Source organism: Somniosus microcephalus, chromosome 7, assembly GCF_052327205.1.
Source record: "Somniosus microcephalus isolate GS21.2 chromosome 7, FLI_Smic_1.0, whole genome shotgun sequence".
NCBI classification, from domain to species: Eukaryota; Metazoa; Chordata; class Chondrichthyes; order Squaliformes; family Somniosidae; genus Somniosus; species Somniosus microcephalus.
In genome coordinates, this window is record NC_140993.1 from 88,538,329 (window position 1) to 88,561,409 (window position 23,081).

The 23,081-nt window shown below is 48.2% G+C and overlaps 1 protein-coding gene across 1 annotated transcript in view; it reads left to right on the forward strand.

Annotated features, from left to right (window-relative positions):
* mmp16a (matrix metallopeptidase 16a (membrane-inserted)) overlaps positions 1-23,081 on the forward strand; it is a 326,220-nt gene that overhangs the window by 128,741 nt on the left and 174,398 nt on the right. Inside the window, exon 4 of the mRNA XM_085992713.1 lies at positions 2,299-2,603. Within this exon, the coding sequence (XP_085848839.1) occupies positions 2,299-2,603 (305 nt within the window). The remainder of the gene's footprint in view (positions 1-2,298; positions 2,604-23,081) is intronic.

The window sequence follows — 23,081 nt, forward strand, 5'->3', positions numbered from 1 at the left end:
AGCCTTTGGTCACCTGAGGAAGAGAGTGTTTGAAGACCAGGACCTCAAACCCAGCACCAAGCTCATGGTCTACAGAGCAGTAGTGATACCTGCCCTGCAGTATGCCTCAGAGACATGGACCATGTACAGCAGGCACCTCAAAGCGCTGGAGAGATACCACCAATGCTGCCTTCGCAAAATTCTGCAAATCCATTGGCAGGATAGGTGCACCAATGTCAGTGTTCTCGCTCAGGCCAACATCACCAGCATCGAAGCTTTGACCACGCTCGATCAGCTCCGATGGATGGGTTACATTGTCCACATGACCGATATGAGACTCCCAAACCAAGCACTCTACTCGGAGCTCCGACACGGCAAGAGAGCCCCAGGTGGGCAGAGGAAACACTTCAAAGACACCCTCAAAGCCTCCTTGAAAAAGTGCAACATCCCCACCGACACCTGGGAATCCCTGGCCCAAGACCGCACAAAGTGGAGGAGAAGCATCCGGGAAGGCACCGAACACCTCGAGTCTCTTCGCCGGGAGCAAGCGGAAGCCAAACGCAGGCAGCGCAAGGAGCGCACGTCAACCCAAGCACCCCACCCACCCGCCCCTTCAACCACCGTCTGCCCCACCTGTTGCAGAGACTGTAGGTCCCGCATTGGACTTATCAGTCACCTGAGAACTCATTTTTAGTGTGGAAGCAACTCATCCTCAGTTCCGAGAGACTGCCTAAGAAGAAGAATTACACTACAGCTGTACAGTGCTACTCTTTTATGGCCCCTTCTGATGAGATCGTATCACTCCCAAGAGCCACATTTTGCGAAGCCCAAAAGTATTGGTGTTGATACAGTTTCAATCATGATTAAAGCTCCATTCCATCAATAATGAAAGATAAGTTGCCTTCATCGCAATTTCACAGCCATTGTTGAATTAATGATTAAGGTTAAAAAAGAAAGTCTACTGGAGATGTGTAAGATATTTTCACGGTATCTCCATCATGTAGGTTTGAGCACATCAGCCCATCTCCGGAGAGAGTACAGTGACTGTTAATTAGTCAGACAACACATCAGAACAGCGCAAGAGTCTCTCTGCAGCAGCCTGTTTGGCCCATAGGTTGGAGCAAGATGCTGTGCGAGTTGTACGACATGTTTCAACTTTTCAACTTTATGGGCCGGATTTTTCGATTGGCGGCTTCCTACGGGCGGATGCCTCCAATTGGAAAAAATCCAGACGTAAGATTTTTAAAGGCTTTCAGCAGATGGAAGTTGTGCAGAAAGCGGAACTCTCTGCCCGCGGAGGCCCATCTCCCGGGCAATTCTTGACAGATCAGAAGTGCCGGGTTTTAGTACATGCCCTTCACATGCCTAAACCCGGCACTTGCGAGCCCCCTACGGGTACGTACACACCTCGTATGCACCCGTGGGGGTCGTAAAATGCGGCCCAATTCTGAGTGTTAGCTTGACTACATTGATAGTAATCTCACCTCTACTTCAGCCAATTGTAGATTCAAGACCTACACCAGTGTTTGAGGTTGACCCTATTACACGGGTACTTAGGAAGTGCTACCTTTTCAGAGGTGTGGTTATTCAGAAAGAAGTTAGACAAAGATTCTTTCTATTGGTACAGGTAGATGTTAAAGATCCCTTATCAATATTTGAAGAAGAGCAGGTAGTTCTTGGGTATTCTGGCCAGTGTTTTCCCTTAGCCAATGGGGAAAAAAGCAGCTTAACTGGACATTCATCTCATTGCTATTTATGGGACATTTCTGGTGTAGAATACATGTCCCTATTTGCTTAGCTAAGAATGGATACTGCAGTTTTAAAGTATGAAATTACTTGAGATGTTTTGATGTCATAAATGCAAATATACATTTTTTATTATGATTAATACCACAGCAAGTTATTATATTTAATATGGATATTCAAAAAAAATCAGTAATAACTGGCTCCCCAAATTTTCTTAGTTTCTTTTAGTTTCCAAAACTTGAAGAAACTGCAAGAAAATTAAGGCAGCTGAATCTTGCTGGAAAACTCAGAAGTCTCCACAAATATGGCAAGTTCCCATCTTCCACAGAGTTAGTCACAACTTTTCTTGGGGCAGTGAATTTAAAAAATATTTCTTCTTCAAAAGTAAGATAAGGATATTTATGAGGTTACACATATCAATTAGCGATCTTTCGATTTTCAGTAGTTCTAAAGTCCAAGCCAGCTGTCAATTGGCCAAGAGAAGCCAAAAAAAATGCTGTTATAGTTTACCAATGTCACAGGCCTGAACCCTTTTCATCAAGGTTGACATTTTCTTTCTTCTTTTACCTACAGCATTAAGAACTTCACTCCTAAAGTAGGAAAACTTGAAACACACAGAGCGATACGCCGTGCCTTTGATGTGTGGCAGAATGTAACTCCCCTGACATTTGAAGAAATACCATATGAGGAGTTGGAAAACAAGAAGAGGGATGTGGACATTACAATTATGTTTGCTTCTGGTTTCCATGGCGACAGCTCACCTTTTGATGGGGAAGGGGGCTTCCTTGCACATGCTTATTTCCCAGGACCTGGTATTGGGGGCGACACTCACTTCGACTCTGACGAGCCATGGACATTAGGAAACCCAAATCATGATGGTAAGAACTTTTTTTTACAAAAATAATCCGTAGAATATATGAAAGTTCTATATACATACAGACTGTATTACAATTGAAAGCATAATTGTGACTCAGCTTATCTTGGTTTGAAGCCCTCTTGATGTTAATGAACATTACCTGGGTCCAGGAGAGAAATTGCTGGAACAGTAGGCTTGTATTAACAGATAGTTTATTATAGGAGCTGATACTATAAATACATTGGACACTGACATTATTACTTTATTCTTTAGAGACAACACTAAAATAAACAGCAAATCCAGGCCACAGCTGTTTCATTTCAAAGGATGCTGTAAATGAAGATGCATTACTCTGACATTTCTGTAATAATTACATTATGATATATACCAAATCATATATTTTACAGATTCACTTTGCTAAATAACCCAGTAACACTTCAGAAAACTCATTGTGGGGCTTGCTACATACAGCAGCCAGAATAATTCTTCAGTGTTGTGTGAGGTCCTGTGAGATGCAACTAAGATCCTATTTTGTTTACACTGATAAAGGGCCAAGGCCCAAAGTGCAAGGCATCAACGAGGATGAAATAAACAGTGCAGGGCCGGGCCTTACATATTGTTTGTTTTATATGGTGCAGCTTCCAAAGAGATGAATGTACTTAAAGAGGTAAATTTTGCTCTGTGGTGCAAGGGTAAAGACATATGCCATTAACTTCCAAAAGGTGTTCTCCAATCACCTGTCATAACTTTGGTGGAAGATCTGCGGAACACTGGAGAAAAGGCATAAGTGGTGACTATGCCATTGTTCCTGAGTTTCATGGATCTTCCGCTGAAGTTACAGAGAATGTTCAGAATACCCGCCCCCCCCCTCGCAAATTCAACCCCATACTCTTTGGATGAACTGGGAATTTTTTTGACTGTAAAATAGTTATTCTGTAATCTTAAGCATGGAACAAAATAAACTAGGGAAAAAAAATGAAGTCCCGCACTTCTGCTCTCACCCCTTCCCCTCCCTCCCAGAAGCACAATAGGGTTCCCCAAGTCCTCACCTTTCACCTCACCAGCCTCCACATTCAACGGATCATCCTGCGCCATTTCCACCACCTCCAGCGTGATCCCACCACCAAACACATCTTCCCCTCTCCCTCCTTTCAGCATTCCAAAGGGACCGCTCCCTCCGCGACACCCTGATCCACTCCTCTAACACCCCCAACACCCCTTCCCCTTCGCCCGGCACCTTCCCGTGCAAGTGCAGGAGATGCAACACATGCCCTTTTACCTCCACCCTTCCCACTGTCCAGGGCCCCAAACATTCCTTCCAGGTGAAACAGCGATTTATTTGTACTTCTTACAATTTAGTATACTGTATTCGCTGCTTACGATGCGGCCTCCTCTACATTGGGGAGACCAAATGAAGATTAGGTGACTGCTTTGCGGAACACCTCCTTTCAGTCCATAAGCGTGACCCCGAGCTTCTGATCGCCTGTCACTGTAAATCTCCGCTCCACTCCCATTCTGATCTCTCGGTCATTGGCCTCTTACACTGTTACAACGAAGCTCAACGTAAGCTTGAGGAACAGCACCTCATCTTTCGATTAGGCACTTTACAGCCTTCTGGACCCAACATTGAGTTTAACAATTTCCTTAAATAACCTTGTCCCCTATATTTTTTTTCTCACATAGTAGATGTTGATGATTCTGCCATCGCCATTTACACCTCATCTAGAATCATCTTTTGTTTCTTAACTTGTCCCATTACCTTCTCTTTTTGCCTTGCACCATCATCCCTTTTGTCAGTCAATCTCTTCTGCCTTCCAGACTATCACAGTCCCTCCTTTTGTTCTTTCCTACCTTCCTTCCTGTCCCTGCTCCTGCACTTGCTTAAAAATCTCTCCTCTCTAACTTTTCCAGTTCTGACGAAGGGTCCTCGACCCAAAACGCTAATTCCGTTTCTCTCTCCTCGATACGGCCTGACCTGCTGAGTGTTTCCAGCATTTTCTGTTCTTATTTCAGATTTCCAGCATCCACAGTATTCTGCTATTGTAATAATGAAGTCAATGTTTGTCTTCACCACCTGGCCAGTAATCTGTTGGAACGGATCACCTGCCTGTTGTAGAACCCACCCAAATTTTATCCCATTGTAATAAAAGAAATGAAAATCGGACAGATTGTACAGTGGGTGGCCAACTGCTCTGCCAGATTACCAGAGAAGACAAAAAATCTCCCCAATAAGTCTTTTCATTCTTTAAATATTACATTTAGGAAGATAGGAACAAGAAAAGGAGTTTCAGCCCCTTGAACCTGTTCCGCCATTCAGTTAGATCATGGCTTATCTTGAGCATGCTCTTAAAATTAACGAGAATCCTCGCTAGTTTTGTTTGTAACTACCAGGAAGGAGGATAATTATTCTATATCTTAGGTTTATCCCCATATAATTTAAGGCTTTTGAATCCAATGTTATTCCACACTAGTTTCATTCGCAATGCCAATCGATTGACTTTACTAATCTCATTACATGTCTGAAATCCTTGTTTGTTTTAGTCAGATGTGAAACCATTTTTGAGCCACTAAGTTCACTTGGTATATCAGAGCAAGAAAAGTGAAGAAAAAAATTATATGGTGAAGAGATGTTTATAAATTCATGGGAAATATTGTGTGTGTGTATATATATATGTGCAGATAATATGTATAAAAATAGAAGAAAGCACATATCATTCTAAATGTGATTGTGGTCACATCCAGTAAGTCATGTCAGGTTCTAGTCAAACAATCTTAGAGGCGTAATTTTAACTTAATCTGCCCAGTGGGAAACTGACGGGGTTGTGCTGGGCGCAGGTTTGACTTCAATGGAGTGTAAAATTGGATGGGGTGTAAAATGGGTGCCCGACATGATCCCACCAGTTCCTGCCAGATGAGTTAGGTAAAAATGACCCCCATAGCCGCCAATCGGAGGACTTTTAATTCTTTTAAGCCTGTTGACAACTAGAATATACTGCAGACAATGATTAAGTTTGATTATTAAAACCAAGGGAGGGAACAGTAACTCCAGAAATAAAATGTGCCTTGTTGAAAATGTAAATTGAGGAGCTTGCCCAAAACAATTGAACCTGGCATTATTTGTTTTCTGAATATAAAACACTTCATATCTGTAGATATGAAGGAATGCTGTACCAAACAGTCTCCGGTGAGCTGTTCAATTCATTCTATTACATTCTCAAATAAGCAGGCAGAGTTTCCTTTTCTACCACGTAGCACTTCCATGATGGAATTTCTGTCTGTTTCATTTAGAAAATTATCATTATCAGTGTTCATTTGTGTGACATTATTTACTGCCTCATTGAACTATTATCATACACGCCACATGGGATTAAACCATAAATTAGGGGAGCTCACCAAAACAAATCAAGTCCGAGGTTTTGTAAAAATACCCATTTTAAGAATAATTGCTGTGAATATTAGTACTTTCATGGCATAAACTGTGTGCAACAGGGTTGAATGCCCCAAAAATGTCAGATCAATAGATCCATCACTTATCAAATATTTTTGGTACAAACGCTCTCAATGCCATACATGCTGGGAAAGTCCCAGGTTCAATCTGTGCTGAGTTAGCTGATCTCAGCTGGGGTGAGGTAGAGATTCTATAATTCACCATAGCACCTTGGGCTCGGGCGAGGATAAAAGATCAGCCTGGCTTGTGCTCCGAATGATTATGCAGTGACTTTTGCTGAAGGTACACGTGTGTATGTGGATGTCGAGTGAGGATGGTGAAACAGACTGCTAACACTATCTAGGAAGAATGGCCAGGAAGGCTACCTGTGGAAACTATGAGGGTGATTTTCAGGTTGGGCACACATTAGGTGGCCAGTGGGCAGAGCGATTGCACCACCTGCCTGATGGCACCTGTGAAAGGCCCATAATCGTGCTTTGCCTGCAGAATTTTTGCAAACTGCTGCCTGGTGTGGGAGATGGAAATCCTGCAGCTCCTCTGCGTAGCCAAGCCAGAAGTCAAAACTTAAATGGGGGTGGGGGGTGGGTGATAACAACCCCCCGAGATATCAGCGCTTCTCTAATTCTGGACTCTTGAGCATCCTTGATTTTAATCGCTCCACCATTGCTGGCCGTGCCTTCAGCTGCCAAGGCCCTAAACTCTGCAATTCCCTCCCTAAACCTCTCCGCCTCTCTACCTCTCTTTCCTCCTTTACGACGCTCTTTAAAACCTACCTCTTTGACCAAGCTTTTGCTCATCTGCGCTAATTTCTCCTTATGTGGCTCGGCGTCAAATTTTGTTTTATATCGCTCCTGCGAAGTGCCTTGGGATGTTTTACTGCATTAAAGGTGCTATATAAATACAAGTTGTTGTTTTAATCTCTGTGGGTTGGAGGGGAGGGGAAACCACTGAGGGTTCAGTACCAATGGGTGCCCACAAACAGCAGGGGCCCTGATTTAAATATTTTAATAAGGCTCCTGTCTGTTTATCGAAGACAGCGTGAAAATCGAGTCAGTTGGTGCTCAGGCAGCTAATGGACTGTAGTATTTTTAAAAGAAAATTCAGTCTGCCTACTGCCCTATTTTGTAGCATGAACGGGGCAGTAGGCAGATGAAAACCACCCCCTAAGAATCAAGGCCTTGAGAGAAAGGAGCCAAATGGAAGTAAAATGGAGACAGATTTTCCCGTTCCTGTATTTGGGCATATTAAATCGTGTGAGTCAGCTCACAGAGGAAGCTCGGGTGGGGAGGACCACATGTGGCTATAGAGCGGCCCATCCAATTCTTTCAGGCATCAAAATACAGAATCTCAGAAGAAAAATAGGTCAGAACATGCGACTGCAAATATTCACTGTCATAATTGGCCAGCTGACTAATAGTCATACTTTCTGGTTGATCTCAAAATCTAAGTGGAAATTTCTCCTTACATTGCTACAGAAAATGATCAGGAAAGGCTCCATAACATTGCATAGCCATGTCTGTAATTTGTCCTTGATAAGGTATTAAGTTCTAATGTATAATGATGGAGAGCTGTAGCTTGTATTCCGATTGGAAATTGGTTGTCCGACAATCGACTTCAAATTTCTGAGCTTTTAGGCATAACATATATTGGCCCGGAATTTGCGGTCAGCGGCAAAGTGAAGGTGTTCGTCACTGGTCCCGAAGTAAGCTTCGCAAAGGATCTCGCGATCTCTTTGTCGAGAACGTTGGGTTTTCCGACGTTCAATTCAAATCAGTGGAGTTTAGTGGGGATCCCCTTGTGTGAGCTGCTGTGATGTCAACAAGCTGTCTAAGCAGCCAATCAAAACATAGAATTCTCACAGACAGCGAACCAGGAAGTGGGTAAGCTCTTAAAATCCTAACTTTTAAAAATGTTAGATAGAGCAAAACAAGGATTGTGGCTCTCACATGGGGAAAAGGCAAACCTGAAATAAAGAGGAACAATCATTAAAAAAAAAAAAAAATTTTTTTTCAAGCTTCTTGAAAATTAATTTTGTTAAAATGGATAAATTTCACACTGCCCAAAATTAAATTTAGTTTTTCAGGCCCATAACCTTTGTTTAGTAGTCAATAAACTGTTAAAACCCCAGTTACACCTAATCCCTTTGGGTCTAACTTTTAGTGGGGAATTTAACAGAGTAATTGCTGTGGAAGAGCCGAAGTTTTCGTCAGTTTCCCTGATTTGACAGATTACACTGATTGCCGGCTCTGTGAGGGGGTGCCGGGGGGCTGGCGGCTCAGTGCAGCCTGTAGCAGAGCAGTGAATGACAGACCTGCGCATGCACCAAATCCTGAAGTTGCGGTCAGTTTCAAAGGCAGAATGACGGTGAACGCTGCCAAAAAAACCAGAAAATGCTGGATATACTCAGTCGATGATCTGCTGAGTATATCCAGCATTTTCTGTTTGTATTTGAGTAAGTTATAATGGACGCACAACTGAACAATAATTTCTATCACATCTGTAGTAATGCAGCTGATCCATCCACTTAATGAGCTTAAATCGGTAGAACTTTACTAATACTGCTGTGAAGTGTTCAAGTGTCTAATGCTTTTTTTCCTGTCTGGCTTGGCTAAACGTGCACAAAACCAGATGCACCCAGAAGGCTCTGAATTCTCTTGGTCCATGACAAACTACTCTTATGGCTTTAGCAAATAACATAATGTAACCATTATTAATTTAAATGATTGCTTGCAGGAGTGCCGCCTGCTTCTTGTTTAATAAGTTGTATTATCAACTCCAATACATTCTCCGACTCCTCGGCCAGTTAGTCATTTTGTTTTGGACTGTGAGGAGCAAAGCACATCATGCCTTCGAGAAATGCAATGGAAATTTTTACACTGTAAAACAGAGGAAATGCAATTAATTTGTGGCTGAGATTGGATGGATTGAAAATGTGGGTGCTTTTATATGATGATATCTTTAAAAAAATGTCCAGTTTGCACTGTAAGTGACAAAAAAAGTGTTGCAATATGCACATATTACTACACTCCAATGGAATATGCAGTGCAAAATAAATGTGCAGCAAAACATTTGTGCATCACGTTATATATGAAAGACAATGTGGGCTGGGTTTTCCTCCACTATCTTGCCTGAGATTGGGAGTACAGCAATGAGAAAATGAGACAGTGAGGCTTACCATCACCACCCTGCCCCAATCTGAAGTTCCTCCTCCTGCCCTGCCAATACAGCTGCTGGCCATCCCTTCCCTGCCGCATGTAAATGCTGACAGGGAGACAGGGCCCGGGTTCCCAGCAGAGTTTCTTCTCATGCACCCTTCTTACCACCACTCCCTAGGACCACTTGGAGGAAGGTGCAGGCGGTTGGCCCAGGCTAGCAATGGCACTGGCAGATGCCATCTTAATGGCTTAAATGCAACTGGGAGCCTGCCATGCATGGGAAATGAGCCCGGCTCAGAAAAATGGATTGCAGTTGTGGCAGAATTAGAGGGACCACCGCATAGAAGAGAATCCTGACATATGTTTATGAATTGCAGTTCATTGTTCTGCATGGGCTTTCACTGATCTGTGATTCAGTACCACTTGCTGCCACGCAGTCAAGGATATTGGGCCAGAAATTGGTGAACGGGGCTTGCAGCCCCGTTTATGCACTTACCCCGCGCTACTGCCGATCAGCTCCAGGGACGCCTGGAATTGATGTTTCCAGAAGAAGAATCCCGGGCAGCGTATGACGTCACGCCGCCCAGGAGTGCAGCCAGTGCGAAGCCAGGAGCGTGCAGTGCAAGTGAGACACGCCCCTTGAGGTCTCAGTTTCACTGGACACGCCCCCAATGTTTCTGTCAAGCTGCTAAGCATTTTTACATGCAAAGCAGCAGTTTAAATAGGTTTTTGGAAGTTTTTTGAAGATTTTGGTAACTTTTATAAACTTTTTAAAATGTTTACATTATTTTGAGTAATCTGAAGTAGTTTTAAACAGAATTAAAGCAATTTAAAGACTTTTAAAAGCCCTAAAAGAATTTTTTAAATTCCATTTATTTATTTAGCAATGTCGTCGTCATACGTGTCTTCACACTGTTCCCTTTGGGGAACTGTATGAAGTGGTGGAAGTATTTATGGCCATGATTAACGCTCATTCCGTGACCGTAACCATCTTTGAACCAGGCATTAGGGCGGTTAGTCCTATGGCGGGAGGGATTTACGGGCTCCCACAAGCTATACAAGGAGGGGGGCCACCCACACCCACGGACGCAAATATCCCACTGGATGTCAACCCAGAATTTAGAGCCGGAGCTCCGACTCCACTTGCCGGGACTGTCTGGAGCGGGGTTCGAAACCCTACCCTGATCTGGCCCAGCGGCGGGGATCCTACCACTATGACAAAGGCCCAATCCGATTAGCAACGTGAAATGGCAGCATAGGGCTCCAGTCACGGGGAGGGAAAAGGCACAGGAAACATATGGGTGTCACCTTTTGTGCGGAGTGGGCCTTTTGCGTAGCAGTAAGCATCCGCGCCGCTGGGCCAGAAGGAGTAGGGTTTTGAACCCCACTCCAGACAGTCCCGGCAAGTGGAGTCGGAGTTCCAACTTTAAATTCTGGGTGGACATCCAGCGGGATACTTGCGTCCGTGGGTGTTGGTGGCCCCCACCCCCCCCTCAGATGGGTTGTGGGAGCCCGTAAAACCCTCCCGCCATAGGACTAACCACCCTAATGGCTGGTTCAAAGATGGTTACGGTCACGGAATGAGCGTTAATCACGGCCATAAATCCTTCCACCACTTCATACAGTTCCCCAAAGGGAACAGTGTGAGGATACGTACGATGATGACCTCTTGCGCAATGCACCTCCTTGGACCCTCAGTCGCAGATGCGAGGGGGCAAGTCGTGCAATTGTTAAATTTTTCATTTTATTGACATGTAAAATGTTGGCCCAGTAATTCCCTTCCAACTGCGCGAGTACGGTCGGGGTACTTACGCATCTGGCCGGATGAAATGCCGGTTTTCAGCATGCACAGTGCTTTTGGGGAAAACCGGCATTTCCTGTCCTCTGAACGAAGGGGTTCAGAGGCAGAACGCGTGCGACTGCACAGGCAGCGCGTGCGCAGTATAATTCGCCGCTTTCATTACTGCTTTCAGTGAGGTCAAGTCCTTACAACTTACACATGAAAAAAGCATGGGTACAGTTGCTCCAGAGGCTGCGGAGGAAGATATTTCTTATCGTGGAGCTTCTGAAAGTATGTATGTCTGTATATATTCCTTTGCGTGTTATGTATATATTCCTTTACTTATGTGTATGAATGACTTTCAGAGAAAGTAACTTATTGGAAAATCATAATTAAAAACATACATTCATACACATTAGTAAAGGAATATAAAACATACATACATATACGTAAAGGAATGTATGTGGACATACATACATAACTCATTCTCACATTCCATTCACACAGCCACAATTGCTCCTTCTACCTACCGTTCTGAACACCCTTTTAAAAAAAAAAAAAAATTTTTACTTTAAAACTTACTTAAAATTTCTTAAAATAACTTCCCTCCCTTTCCCAAACAAAAATATTGCATTTCAGAAGCTCCACGATAAAATGTTTCTTCCTCCGCAGCCAATGAACCACTTTACACTTGCTTTTTTCAAGTGTAACTTCTGAGGACTTACCCTCACGGATTTCATGAATGAAATCTACGAAGTTCACTGCGCAAGCGCTGCCTGTGCAGTCGCACGCGCTCGAGGTCTGGAAATGCCGGCGTTCCCCACATGCGCTGTTCATGCTGAACGCCGGCATTTCCAACGGCCAGATGCGTGAGTACCCCGAGCGCACTCACGCCTTTGGCCGCGAATTTCTGGCCCAATCTTGTTTCAGATCCAAAATGTTTCAGTCTGCCTGATGTAAAGTAATGCAATGAGATAGAACTGATGGGCAATGAAATTTTGCCCCTTAGCGCCGGCTGTTAAGGCCGGTTTCAGTGAAAAAATGGCGGCCGCCTTGCTTTCAGCCACTTCTGGTGGGTCCCAAGGCAGCCGCCATTTTGGACAGGTCAGCAGCACTGCCGTTGCCTGTGCTTGCTGCAGAAATGGTGATGAGGCAGATCGTGACATCAATCCATGTGCAATGCTGATTTGACGCACGATCTGCCATTTTCAACATCGCCGCTTCATTCAATGTCCTCTCCAAATCACAAACAACTGAACATGCATTCAGCAGCATGAAGAACCACCCATTTAAAGTGATCAGCAACAACTTGCAGCTGACTTGCTTTCTGATTTCTACTGGCTCTCTGTAAGTTTGTGCAACTGTTTGGAGCTTTCACATGTTAATTAAAGTTGCTGAGGTGAGAGGGAGTGGTGCTGCAAGTGGAGTGTTAGATCCGTGTATCTTGATGTCGTGTTTCCTTCAATAATGAGACAAGAGACTGCAGGGAACAATCAACAGGTGTTTACTGGATGAGGGTCACTCTAAAACTAATTGTACAGATCCCTACTCAGGGTTTATATACAGGTGTGGTCACTGCCGGTACTACAGTATACAGGAGCTGTAAAAAGTAGTTCTCCCCTTAAAGGTACATACACTACAATTCCTCCCCTTTTAGATTAACAGTACCATAACATTCATTTAACAATTAAATATCAACGAATTACAATTAACACTTTTAACATGCAACATAAACTGAAAATAGTCTATTTATAAATTCAGTCTTTGGGGAGGCTTCCTGATCCTTTCTGGATAGCGCCTTTCCTGAGTGTCTTGCTCTTGGTGCGGAGGCGATTCTGGCCCCCTGTCGTCGGTTGGTTCATCAGCTTCCGATGCTACTGTTTCTGGGGTAGATGCTACCGGTATGTCGGGTTCATCACCAGGTACGTATGGGCGAGACATGGGGTTGACTCGTTCCTGTGACTCTAGGATCTGGTCAACATGGCGTCTCACAATGTTCTCCCCAACATCCACTGTGTACATTAGTGGCCCCTGCCGTGTGCATATCGTTCCTGGTTGTCATTTCTCTGTTCGGTAGTCGCGGGCCAAGACTGGTTGCCCTACATTGAAGCTCCTTGTCGGCTTCTCATTGATGTGCTGGAATTGCTTATTCTCAACGTCTCTTCGTACATTTGGTCTGAGCAAATCCATACGAGATCTCAACCTTCGGTTAAAGAACATCATGGCTGGGGTCTGGTTGGTGACTGCATGTGTTGCATTTCTGTAGGCTAACAGGAAATTGCCCATCTTATGCTGCAGTGGAATGTCGTCATTGCACATGGCCCTTACTGCTTTCTTAAAGGTTTGTACGAACCTCTCAGCCAATCCATTTGTGGCTGGATGATACGGGGCGGATGTGTAATGCTTTACCCCATTCCTCTTCATAAATCTTCGAAACTCCTCGGACACAAACTGTGGTCCGTTATCAGAGCAAATCTGCTCTGGCAAGCCGTTCTTGGCAAATATGGTGCGTAGGACTGCAATAGTTTTCTCCGTGGTGGTGGAGGACATTTTGATCACCTCAGGCCATTTCGAGCGCGCATCCACGGCTATTAAAAACATTGAGTCCATGAATGGACCAGCAAAATCAACATGCACCCATTGCCATGGAGATGAGGGCCACTTCCATGGGTGTAGAGGGGCATGTGGTGGTGCATTTTGGACCTTCTGGCATCCTGAGCAGCTCTTTGTCAGGTCCTCGATTTGCTGATCGATCCCCAGCCACCACACATAAGCCCTAGCAAGGCTTTTCATTTTCACTCCTCCCAGATGGCCTTCGTGAAGCTCATTGAGCACTCTCTCCCTTAACTTGGGTGGAATTACCACTCGGGATCCACACATCAAGGTCCCCTGGCATACTGACAACTGTTCTCTTCTGGATGAGAATGCTGGCAACAGCGAGTCGCCATGTGTTGGCCATCCCTTCACCGTCAAGTCATATACCCGAGACAGTGTCGGGTCATTTCAGGTCTCCTTCCCTATATCAGCGTTAGTTACAGGCAAGCGTTCAATTATAGTCGAATGAAATATTTCAACAGGGTCCACTGCTGGTGCTTCCTCGGCAGTAGGCAGTGGCAGGTGTGATAGCCCATCAGCGTTTCCATGCAGTTTCGTGCCCTTATACTCGATTTCATATTGGTTCGCCCCTAGAAAAAGGGACCATCTTTGTAGCCGTTGCGCAGTCATCACCGGAACGCCCTTCTTTGGATTCAAGATGGAGACAAGTGGTTGGTGGTCAGTCAGCAAGGTGAACTTCTGCCCGTGCAGATAGTGGTTGAACTTTTTCACTCCCCACACTAGGCTGAGGGCCTCCTTGTCAATCTGGGCGTAGTTACGCTCGGCTGAGGTTAGTGATCGTGACGCAAAGGCTATTGGCCTCTCTGAGCCATCCGAGAATTTGTGCGACAAGCACTGCTCCAATGCCATAGGGTGATGCATCACACGCCAACCGAATTGGTAGTGCTGGGTTGAAATGAGCCAACAGCTCTTTTGATTTGATCAATTCTTTGCTCTTCTGGAAAGCTCGTTTACATTCGTCATTCCACTTCCATGGTACAGGTAGACTACCCTTTATCCGAACTTCCGAAAACCGAAACCCTCTAAAAACCGAAGGTTTTTTCGTTCAGCGTAAGTCCAGCGTAAGTCGTGCGCACGACCCCCCGCCGGCCCCGACCCCCGCCGACCCCCCCGCGGACCCCCGCCGGCCCCGACCCCCGCGGACCCCCCCGCGGACCCCCGCCGGCCCCGACCCCCGCCGACCACCCCGCGGACCCCCACCGGCCCCGACCCCCGCCGACCCTGACCCCCGCCGACTTACGCTGAGTGTCAGCGTAAGTCATGCGCACGACCCCTCGCCGACCCCCCCCGCGGACCCCCGCCGGCCCCGACCCCCGCCGACACCCCCGCCGACCCCGACCGTAAGTCGGCGGGGTTCGGCGCTGGCGCGGGGGTCGGGGCCGGCGGGGGTCCACGGGGGGGTCGGCGGGGGTGCCGGCGGGGGTCCGCGGATGGGTCGGCGGGGGGGTCGGCGGGGGGGTGTGGTCCGCGGGGGGGTCGGCGGGGGGTCGTGCGCACGACCCCCTGCCGACCCCCCCGCGGACCCCCGCCGACCCACCTTCCAAAATCCGAAATTCTCCGAAAACCGAAACACGGCTGGTCCCGAGGTTTTCGGATAAAGGATAGTCTACTTGTACCCCCGTTTGCAGTAGGGTGTTCAGTGGGTGTAGTACGGTAGACAAATTTGGCAAGAACTTATGGTAGTAGTTCACCAGCCCGAGGAACGACCTCAGTTGTGACACATTTTCCTGTGCTGGAGCCTTGACTACTGCCTCAATCTTTTCAGGGGACTTATGTAACCCCTCTTCATCAATAACGTGGCCACAATACAAGATCTGCTTCTGGAAAAACTCGCATTTGTGGCGATTAGCTCGGAGCCCATATTCCTGCAATCTGGTGAGCACCTGCTCCAGGTTGGCGAGGTGATCACTGTCATTTTCGCCCGTGACCAGGATGTGATCCAAATAACACTGGGTCCCTGGAATCCCTTGCAGGACTTGATCCATTGCCCTTTGCCAAATAGCCAGAGCTGAGGCTACCCCGAACACCAGCCGGTTATATTGGTAGAGACCTTTATGAGTGTTGCTCGTGAGGTACTGTTTCGAGGCTTCTTCTACCTCCATTTGCAGGTACGCCTGGGCCAGATCAATCTTAGTGAAGCGTTTCCCTCCAGATAGCGAGGCGAAAATATCTTCAATCCGCGGAAGCGGATATTGTACCATGTGAAGGACTGGGTTCACTGTCACCTTAAAGTCCCCACAGATGCGAACCTTCTTTGGTTCCCCAGGCGTATTACTCAATGACCTCTTCATTACAGGAACGATGGGTGTAGCCCACTCGCTCCAGGCCACTTTGGACAGTACTCCTGAACATTCCAAACCTTCCAGCTCTGCTTCAACGGCTGGGCGGATCGCATAAGGCACCGGTCTGGCCTTAAAAAACTTTGGGCTTGCATTTTCCTCTATTTTGATCATCGCTGTTGTGCCTTTTAGTGTTCCAAGTTCCTCCTGGAACACTTCTTGTGCGTCAGTTAGCATTTTTGACAGTCGTCCAGGTGTGACATCGTCATCCTTTTTGGCATCTACAGTCAGTGCTTGTATGGAATGCCAATCTAGCTGTATCTTCCGGATCCATTCACGTCCTAGTAGTGGTGGTCCTCCCTCTGGCAATACATATAGGTCCATTTTTGGTGTTTCCTTGCCGTTATATATAACGTTCACCCTTATTTTTCCTTTGGGGTAGACTTTTTGCCCCGTGTATGTCTTCAAGACGATCTCTGTATCTCTCAAGGGTATATGTGAGAATAGCCGCTTGTAGTCCCTTCGGTTTATGGCTGTTAGGGCTGATCCTGTGTCCAATTCCATTTTCACTTGGACTCCGGCTATCTTGAGCGTGACCCAGATAGTTTGGTGATCCTCCGTTTTGATCACATTTTGTAGTTTCAGACAACCCACCTGCTTGCTTCCGGAGTCTGTATCACTTTTCTATTCGTCTGAACTACTCTCCGTCACCTTATGTACCTTCTTGTACTTCTCCTGTGGAGATTTCTTGCTGCTGGTTTTCTTTTCCGACCTGCAGACTCTTGCTATGTGTCCTACTTTTCCACACTGTCTGCACACTTGGTCCTTGAACCAGCAATCCTTATGTTCGTGTGTTGTTCTGCCGCAGCGATAGCACTTCACTGTTCCGTATGACATTTCATTTGTGCCATATTCTTGCGGTCTCTGTTGTATCTCTGCTGCACCCCGTTCTGCTGCTTCATGTGATACTGCCATGCTGAAAGCCTTGTCCAGCTTAAGATCCTTTTCTGATAGAAGCCGTTTCTGGGTTCCTTCACTTTGAAGCCCACACACGAACTTGTCCCTTAAAGTATCTGCTAGTCCCATTCCAAACTGGCAGTGTTTCGATAGCTTGCGCAGTTCCGTTAAATACTCAGCATTCCTTTCACCTTTATGCTGGTTCCTTTTGTGAAACTTAAATCTTTCTGCTGTCAGCAGCGGTGTGGGGTTTAAGTGGTCCTGTAGGATTGACACTATGTTTTCAAAATTCTTTTCCACTGGTTTCTCTGGGGTTACTAGGTTTCGCAGTAAGCCATACGTTTTTGCACCCATTGAATTCAACAATACCAGTGCTTTCTTGTCATCTGGCACTTCATTCGCCTTGCAGTATACTTCAATGCATTCGACATATCTCGTCCAGTCTTCGACTTCATTGTCGAACGCTGTGATACTGCCACTCTTCGGCATTTTTGGGTGTGGTTAGACTGGCTCAAAATGGCGTCTCCTGTGCTCTCCCTTCCTCTCCGCTGCGTCTCAAAATGGCATCTCCCGCGCTCTCCCTTCTTCTCCGCTGCGGCTCAAAATGGCATCTCCCGCGCTCTCCCTTCTTCTCCGCTGCGGCTCAAAATGGCGTCTCCTGCGTTCTCCCTTCTTAATGGCCTCTCCCGCGCTCTCCCTTCTTCTCCGTTGCGGCTCGGCCCTTGAACACTGGCTGCGCTCTGCGCGTTTTCCTGCGCGCCTCTCTCTCTCGTTGCCGCTGCTCGACCCTTGAACACCGGTTGCGCTCTGTGCGCTCTACCCTCTCTCTTCTCCCATCGACGCCACTCGGTCCTGAACACCAGCTGCGCCCTGTGCGCTCTACCCTCTCTCTTCTCCCATCGACGCTGCTCGGCCTTTTCTGTGCCGTCGGTCGACTCTAGCCACCGCTGTCCAGGAAGGGTCTGCGCCGTACCTTTTGCCAGCCCGTTTCGCTGGATCACCGTGACTGGAGAACCAAGCCCAGCTCTGAACAGCCTCCCCTGCAATGGTCAAATCTCCGCTGGATGGTCGATGCCCGTGCTTCTGGACTCGGCCTTCTTCTTTCACTTTTCTCCAGGAGCGAATCCCTGGGAGGTGATGCAGAGTTGCAGGTAGGTTTGAATCGTTTCATCGCCAATGTTAGATCCGTGTATCTTGATGTCGTGTTTCCTTCAATAATGAGACAAGAGACTGCAGGGAACAATCAACAGGTGTTTACTGGATGAGGGTTACTCAGGGTTTATATACAGGTGTGGTCACTGCCGATACTACAGTATACAGGAGCTGTAAAAAGTAGTTCTCCCCTTAAAGGTACATACACTACATGGAGAAGGCCATGCTTCTGATTTAAAGGGTTCTGCTCAGACCACCTGCTCCCAATCATGGGGGCTCTACTTGCAGAACCCCTCACACTTGAGTATGTGTGGTAAACCACTGTATTGTATATTGCCACCTCTGGGTGGCGCTGTGTATGGAGGCATGCCTCAGCTGACTCCACCCACCACTGTCTGGGTTTCGTTCAGACTTGTTCAGTCACTCACGAAGAAGCATGGTCTCTTCTTAGCTAATAAAAGCCTTATTCATCTCTTCTTTCGACTCATCATCTCTTCTTCGACTCATCACCTTTTATGAAGTAATTGATAAGCGTATCAATTTTATTAGCTAAAAGTTAAATGGCGACACCTGAGGAGCAACAACAGCAACGGATACAGCAGACATTGCTGAGAGCCCTCAGACCACCACGCCTGGACCTCGACCCTCAAGATGTGGGTGCATCAGCCAAGTTTGAACACTGGCTGAGCTGCTTTGAATCCTTCCTCGCAATCTCACAGGTTACAGAGGAGGATCACAAACTGAAAATTTTGACCGCCCAGGTGAGCCATCAAGTATATATGCTAATCCGGGACTCTAATACGTACGTGGCGGCCCTCGAGCTACTAAAAGGGCAATATACGCGCCCAGTGAACACAATTTACGCCCGACACCTCTTGGGATCCCGCAGGCAGCAACCGGGAGAATCGGTAGGGGCATTTGCACGGGCGCTACTGGCACTCTGCAGAGACTGCGATTGTAAAGCGGTAACGGCTGTGGAGCACGCGCAGGGACTCGCCTGTGATGCCTTCGTCAGGGGCCTCCAGTCAGACCACACCCGGCAGAGACTGCTAGAAAGCAAGGAACCCGACCTGAAGACGGCCATTGCCCTTGCGCTCTCGTTAGAGGAGGCCCACCGAAACCTCGAGGCATACCCCCGTAACGGCGCCGAGACATGGCAATCGAAACCGTGGGACACGGGACCGCCGCCCCCGGCACCAACCGCTGCAGCGACCCAACCGAGACAGCAGCCTCCGGTAAGAACTGCTTCGATGCCCAGTAACCAGGCCCAAAAATGCTATTTCTGTGGCCAGTTAAAACATCCCAGAGCGCACTGCCCAGCTAAGACAGCTACCTGCTCGGGCTGCGGGAAGAAAGGCCATTACGCTAACGCCTGCAAGGGGAAGCCAGCCAGCAGCGCAGCGTGCGGGCCGTGGGAGCAGCCATCTTATCCGCCATTTTGTGTACCCCCGGCCGCATGGCATCCGCCGCCATCGTATCCAACGCACTCAACCGCCATTTCGTCACCGGAACCGACCACCGTCTCGGCGGATGACTATAGTGACTCACTAAGCCACATACTGGCCTCCGTGACGCTGGATCAAGGCCACCCTCACCATCTATCCAGCTCCATGATGGATATCGCGGTAAACGGCCGCGCCACCAGTTGCCTGATCGACAGCGGGAGCACAGAGAGTTTCGTCCACCCCGACACGGTACGTAGCCACTCCCTCACGATTCTGCCAACGCACCATCGCATTTCTATGGCGTCCAAGTCCCAGTCAATGGACATCAGCGGCTACTGTGTGGTGACCCTGTCAGTAGGGGGCACTGAATATCAAAAATTTAAACTGCTAGTCCTGCCCCGTCTTTGCGCTGCCGTCCTGCTAGGGTTGGATTTTCAGTGCCACCTTAAGAGTGTCACACTAGCATACGGTGGACCCCTCACCCCACTCACAGTCCGCAACCAACAACTTTTAAATCGCCCGCTGCAAACCACCTGCAGCCTTTCCACATTAAAAGTCCCCCCCCCTCCCCTGTTCGCTAACCTCACCCGCGACTGTAAACCCATCGCTACCAAAAGCAGGCGGTACAGTGCCGGGGACAGAGCTTTTATCAGCTCTGAGGTGGAGCGGCTCTTGAAGGAGGGCATTATCGAAGGTAGCACTAGCCCCTGGCGAGCCCAGGTTGTAGTCGTTAAAACCACTGCAAAACGCCGCATGGTAATCGACTACAGCCAAACCATAAACCGGTACACCCAGCTGGACGCGTACCCCCTCCCTCGCATATCTGATATGGTCAATCAGATTGCGCAATACAAAGTATTCTCCACCATCGACCTTAAGTCAGCGTACCACCAGCTGCCCATCCGCCATGAGGACCGCCAGTATACTGCCTTCGAGGCAAACGGCCGCCTCTACCACTTCCTTAGGGTCCCCTTCGGCGTCACCAACGGGGTTTCGGTCTTCCAAAGGGAGATGGACCGAATGGTTGACCAGAACGCGCTGCGGGCAACCTTCCCCTATTTGGATAACGTCACCATCTGCGGCCACGACCAGCAGGACCACGACGTTAATCTAGCAAATTTCCTCCGTACGGCCCAACGGCTGAACCTAACGTACAATAAGGAAAAATGTATGTTTCACACCAAGCGCCTGGCCATCCTCGGCTGCGTGGTGGAGAACGGAGTCATCGGGCCCGACCCCGACAGAATGCGCCCCCTAATGGAGCTACCCCTTCCCCACTGCCAAAAAGCACTGAAGAGATGCCTGGGGTTTTTCTCCTACTACGCCCAGTGGGTGCCCCTCTATGCAGACAAAGCCAGGCCCCTCATCAAAGCCACCTCCTTCCCCCTGACACCAGAGGCGTGTGCAGCCTTCACTCTTATCAAGAACGATATCGCAAAGGCCGCAATGCACGCGGTGGATGAGTCCATCCCCTTCCAAGTGGAGAGCGATGCCTCCGACTTCGCCCTAGCCGCGACCCTTAACCAGGCGGGCAGACCCGTGGCCTTTTTCTCAAGGACCCTCCAGGGCCCCGAGACGAGACACTCCTCCGTCGAAAAGGAGGCCCAGGCTATTGTAGAAGCGGTGCGTCACTGGAGGCATTACCTGGCCGGGAAACGATTTACCCTGCTCACTGACCAGCGTTCAGTAGCTTTTATGTTTAATAATAAGCAGAGGGGTAAAATCAAGAACGACAAGATCTTGAGGTGGAGAATCGAACTCTCCACCTACAATTATGATATCTTGTATCGGCCAGGGAAACTCAATGAGCCCCCAGATGCCCTATCACGTGGTACATGCGCCAACGCGCAGAGTGATAGGCTGCAGTCCCTCCACAATGACCTCTGCCACCCGGGGGTCACCAGGTTTTTCCATTTTATCAAATCCCGTAACCTGCCCTACTCCATCGAGGAGGTCAGGACCATGACCAAGAGCTGCCAAATCTGCGCCGAGTGCAAACCGCACTTCTATAGGCCGGACAGAGCAAGCCTGATCAAGGCCACCCGCCCCTTCGAACGCCTGAGCGTCGATTTTAAAGGGCCCCTCCCCTCCGCTGACCGCAATGTGTACTTCCTCAACATAGTTGATGAGTACTCCCGTTTCCCCTTTGCCATCCCTTGCCCAGACATGACCAGTACCACGGTCATCAAGTGTCTGAATGACATCTTCGCTCTGTTCGGGTTCCCCAGCTATATACATAGCGACAGGGGCTCATCGTTCATGAGCGACGAACTTCGGCAGTACCTGCTAACAAGAGGTATCGCCACGAGCAGGACCACCAGTTACAACCCCCGGGGGAACGGCCAGGTGGAAAGGGAGAACGCGACGGTTTGGAAGGCAGTCCTCTTAGCACTAAAATCTAAGGGCCTTCCGACCTCCCGCTGGCAGGAGGTCCTCCCTGCAGCGCTTCACTCCATTCGGTCACTGCTTTGTACTGCCACTAATGCGACCCCTCATGAGAAAATGTTCGTTTTCCCCCGGAAGTCTACATCGGGAACCTCGCTACCGGCATGGTTGACTTCTCCTGGGCCCGTCCTACTGCGGAGGCACGTGAGGACGCATAAAACGGACCCCCTGGTCGAGCGGGTGCACCTCCTACACGCCAACCCCCAGTATGCCTGGGTGACATACCCAGACGGGCGGGAGGACACGGTCTCCATACGAGATCTCGCACCCTCGGGTACCCCTGAATTACCACCGTTATCCCCCTTACCACCGTTATCCCCCTTACCACTGTTATCCCCCACCACCCCTCCCAACCCAACCCCTGCAGACGGCATGCCAAAGCCCCAGGAATCTTTGCCAACCACCCAGACACCAGACCCGACGTCGGATGCTGCAACACCACCGCCGCCACCACGACGATCAGGACGTCAGACAAGGCCTCCTGATAGACTTAACTTGTAGTACCCTTCACCCCGCCGGACTTCACATTAAACAAGGGGTGAATGTGGTAAACCACTGTATTGTATATTGCCACCTCTGGGTGGCGCTGTGTATGGAGGCATGCCTCAGCTGACTCCACCCACCACTGTCTGGGTTTCGTTCAGACTTGTTCAGTCACTCACGAAGAAGCATGGTCTCTTCTTAGCTAATAAAAGCCTTATTCATCTCTTCTTTCGACTCATCATCTCTTCTTCGACTCATCACCTTTTATGAAGTAATTGATAAGCGTATCAGTATGACAGGGAGATAGAGCAGAGGCAGCAAAGAAGAGGACAAGCTGCTTGTAGAGGGAGGTGGAGGAGGGGCAGGAGGGTTCTCAGCAGGAGGCCTTACTCATCTAGGGTCTTCCGAGAGCACTTCTCCTATCAGCGCTTAAGCCAGGAGCAGTGTATTCAGAGGCTCCACTTCACCAAGGAGGTGGTTACAGAACTCTGCCACCTCCTGGAACCAGACCTGGAGCCTCAGAGCAGGGCAATGATGACACTGCCCTCAAGGTCACCATGCTTCAACTGTATAAAACACTAGTTAGGCCACAGCTAGAGTACTGCGTGGAGTTCTGGTCACCACATTACAGGAAAGATATGATTGCACGAGAGAGGGTACAGAGGAGATTTACAAGGATGTTGCCGGGAGTAGAGAATCTTAGCTATGAGGAAAGACTGGATAGGCTGGGTCTGTTTTCC